The sequence below is a fragment of the Myotis davidii genome, unplaced genomic scaffold (genome assembly GCF_000327345.1).
Source record: "Myotis davidii unplaced genomic scaffold, ASM32734v1 scaffold345, whole genome shotgun sequence".
In the NCBI taxonomy this organism is placed as follows: domain Eukaryota; kingdom Metazoa; phylum Chordata; class Mammalia; order Chiroptera; family Vespertilionidae; genus Myotis; species Myotis davidii.
Window position 1 is genome coordinate 112,553 of NW_006296540.1, and position 3,726 is coordinate 116,278.

General features: G+C 39.0%; 1 protein-coding gene across 3 annotated transcripts in view; it reads right to left on the reverse strand.

The window, feature by feature from the left end:
* The window catches only part of CEP295 (centrosomal protein 295kDa), a 69,242-nt gene that overhangs the window by 1,211 nt on the left and 64,305 nt on the right, over nucleotides 1-3,726 (reverse strand). For all 3 annotated transcript variants that reach the window (XM_015569262.1, XM_015569260.1, XM_015569261.1), the window contains 2 exons: nucleotides 2,082-2,734; nucleotides 201-332 (listed from right to left, as the gene is read on the reverse strand). In XM_015569262.1, coding sequence (XP_015424748.1) covers nucleotides 201-332; nucleotides 2,082-2,734 — 785 coding nt within the window. The remainder of the gene's footprint in view (nucleotides 1-200; nucleotides 333-2,081; nucleotides 2,735-3,726) is intronic.

Consider the following 3,726-nt stretch of genomic DNA (forward strand, 5'->3'; position numbering starts at 1 on the left):
CCTGCAGTTTCTGCTCTGAACACAGTAAACCACCTGCACTTGCAGAAAACTGCAATACAGGGAAGGACATTAATTTGCAAATAATTCTAATGGAAAAAAGAACTGACTTGTGGAAAGAAAAGTGAAATAGAGTAGTACCTTTTTTGTTCCCCAATTCTCAGCTATGGGTTGCTGTATAAAGTGTATGACATGACATTTACCTGAAAACTTTTTGCCTCATTCTTTTCTTCTATGGATAAATTTGCAAAATCTATTTCAGCAATACTGATGTCACTGGTGCTTACTAACGTAAGTTCTGGTTCTTCCATTATACCATGGCCAGACTCTGTCTCCTGTGCAGTAAAATTAAAAAGAAAACCATATCCAAACATGTAATACCTTAATAAAAAAAACAATGCCAAAAAGTAATAGCTTTAAACGTTCAATAAGTGAAAATGTACGTTCTGGAGTAAGAACCACAACATGGCACTGCACCCCTACTTTCAAATACCGGAGAGATACCTTGACGGGTTTGGCTCGGTGGATAGAGCAGTGGCCTGCAGACTGAAGGGTCCCGGGTTTGATTCCAGTCAAGGGCATGTACCTTGGTTGCGGGCACATCCCCAGTAGGGGGTGTGCAAGAGGCAGCTGATAAATGTTTCTAGCTCAATCCCCCTCCCTTTGTAAAACAATAACATATTTTTAAAAATTGCAATAATGTGATAATTGTTTGAAAATATCTTCTGCAAGGATTACAGGGCTAGGCCGATGAGTACAGATTAATGGGGAACAGAGGATATAGCCTGTCTAAAGGGAGTAGCGCTAATGGGTTTAAGCCAAATGTAGGCCCCTGCTGTCAGATTAATTTCTTAAGGGAAATACCATCCTTTAAACACCAAACAAGAATTTACAAAGAAAATCCAAAAGCCAAATCATGTCTGTGGTCTAGATGTTGACAAGCAATACTATAGTCAGGTGATGAGTTGAAACAAAATAGATTACTGCAGCAATTTTCAACTGGTGCGCTGCGGCTATTTAGTCGGGCACTGACCTCTTTTCCCTTACAGAGAGCCAAATAAAAAATGACAGCCAATGCACAACCAGCCATCTGGTGTGAATCTAAATCATACCTTTTTTTTTTTTATCAGATCCACAAAAAATAATTTTTTTGGTGTGCCTTAGAATTTTAGTAATTATGTGTGCCATGAGATGGAAAAGGTTGAAAAATCACTGGATTAACTCAATGCAGTGCAATGGGGTCGAACACAAAGTGCTGAAGCATGGGGCCGGCCACCATTCCTCAGTGAAGCTGAGAAAAGGGATATGTGAATTGGAAGGAAAATCTAATAAAATTCAGAGATCTCCAAAATTGGAGATTTATGATTACAAAATTGGTTATCAGGTATATTAACAAGTAGCTTTGTTGTTTCTCTTGAAATTTGTTTCAAAAGTCCCCCTGGGTTTGGACTTTTATGCTGTTGAATTTTTTCTGTTGAATATTATTTTGCCCTTTTCTGCCTGTGACTGAATTAAAATTATTTTCTGTTTTCATATTTTAATTGCTGATTTGGAAACTTTTATTTTCACGCTTAATAATTACTCAAATTATAACATGCATACATACACACACACAATGAGTGGCCAGGTTATTATGACCACCCCATGAGTACTTCATTGACACTTCCAAAAATACTGAATATTGAAAACTTCCTAAGCAAATACTCTCAAGGTTTTATTATTCTTTGCATAACTAATTCACTTCATTGTACTGATGGAGTGGTCATAATAATCTGGCCACTCAGTGTGTGTGTGTGTGTATACAGTGGAACATTATTCACCCACAAAAAAGAAAACCCTGCCATTTGTGACAACATGGATGGCCCTGAAGGGCATTATGTTAAGTAAAATAAGTCAGTATTCTTTGCATAACTAATTCACTTCATTGTACTGATGGGGTGGTCATAATAATCTGGCCACTCAGTATATAATGTTTGTGTGTACATTTTTGGCCAGTATCTTAACAAAATAATACAAATATTAGTTTTAAAAAAATATTGGAAAAGCATTCTAAATGCCATTTATACAATTTAGACTTCACTTACCCAGACTGGAATAGAGCTCTGTTGTAGAAATGATCCAGAAGTGGAAAACAACTCTGATTGTGATGGCTGAGATAGGTTTGGTATGATTGTTGGAGTTTCTGCTTTAATAGAATTCTCAAAATACTTTTCATTCTGAATAGTATGTGGTATCTGAACTGAAGTTCCCATCTCCACTGTTCTTACACATAATTGTGAGTCAATTTCCTGTACATCTGGATTTACACTTAAAACTCCACAGGTTTCATTTTTATCCTCTTCAGTGAGTCCTTGACTGTGTAACACTTTATCAGCCCCTCTTTCTGGTAGTTCTTCAAAGCCCAGTCCTCCTTTTTGGCCTTCTAATTGGTCTTTCACTGAGCACTCACTAGAGGTAGAACCACATGGAGTGCTATGTGGTATATTTAATTGATGAAATACATTAGCCTCAGCAGATGAACTAAAGACTGAACTTTTCAAATTTCCTACAGAGAGCTGGAAATGAACATTTCCCCCCTTATTTTGTAATATTTCAGTCGGTTCAGAGGAGTACTGATTTTCCATGCCTTGGGAAGAATCTCTTGCTTCAATGCTAAAAATACTTGGTAGGTCAGCATGCTGGCTCCCCTCCTGTGAAGAAATTTCTGGCAGAAGCTGTTGAAAAGATTGTTCAGATCCTACAATAAGAAGTTTAAGAGATCAGTAAATCATCATGTTATAAAACTTGGGTAGAGATATAGTCCCTAATACTTTGCCTCAATTGCAAAGGTTAGTTCCTATAATTTTAGGAAAGTTGATATAAATAAACATGAATAGAAAGCTAAAGGATGGTCACAGTGACCTTGAAATAACTACTGCTCACACCACCATGTATTTTCTATTTTAATATTTTTTAAAAATATAACTATTCGACACAAATTTTCCCTCATAAAAGGACAAAATATTAATTTTGTTATAACAGGTAAAATGTGCATGTGTATCTTAATGTATTCATGTGTACATAAAACTTGTGCAAAAAGTTTTAGAAGGGGAAGATGGCTGTCTCGGAGAAACCCAGATGGCGGCATAGGTAAACACCAGAAATTGCTGCCGCGCACAACCACTTCAGAATACAACTAAAAGACAAAACGGACATCATCCAGAACCGCAGGAAGGCTGGCTGAGTGGAAATTCTACAACTAGAAGGAAAGAGAAAAGCACATTGAGTCTGGTAGGAGGCACAGAGGTGTGGAAGTGTGGAGGTATGGAGGTGCACATGAAAGGGACTAGTTCTAGGTGAGTCTCTGGGGACCCAGACTCCTACGGGAGAAACTGGACTACCTGGCATCAAGCAGAACTCAAGGGCGGCTTTCTCTCAGAGGGGCTTGCAGCGATTATCGCATGACACTGAGACCCGGGGCCCCTTAGTGCAGGACTGAGGATCAGCCATAGTTGTTTGCTCCTCCCTGTTGATTCCCTGAGACCCAGACCCACCCAAATTGTACACAGATGCTTTTGTATATGAATGGCCTGGCCCTTTGCAATCTAAAATTACCTAAGATGCCCAAGGCCCCACAGCAGCTTGCATTGCTTCACAGCTGGGCCTCATCTGGGCATCTCCAAATCCCAAACGAAGAAGAATCTGCAGATCTCACCCTAGCTCCTGCTGGGTAGCCTTAGGCAGAGGCTA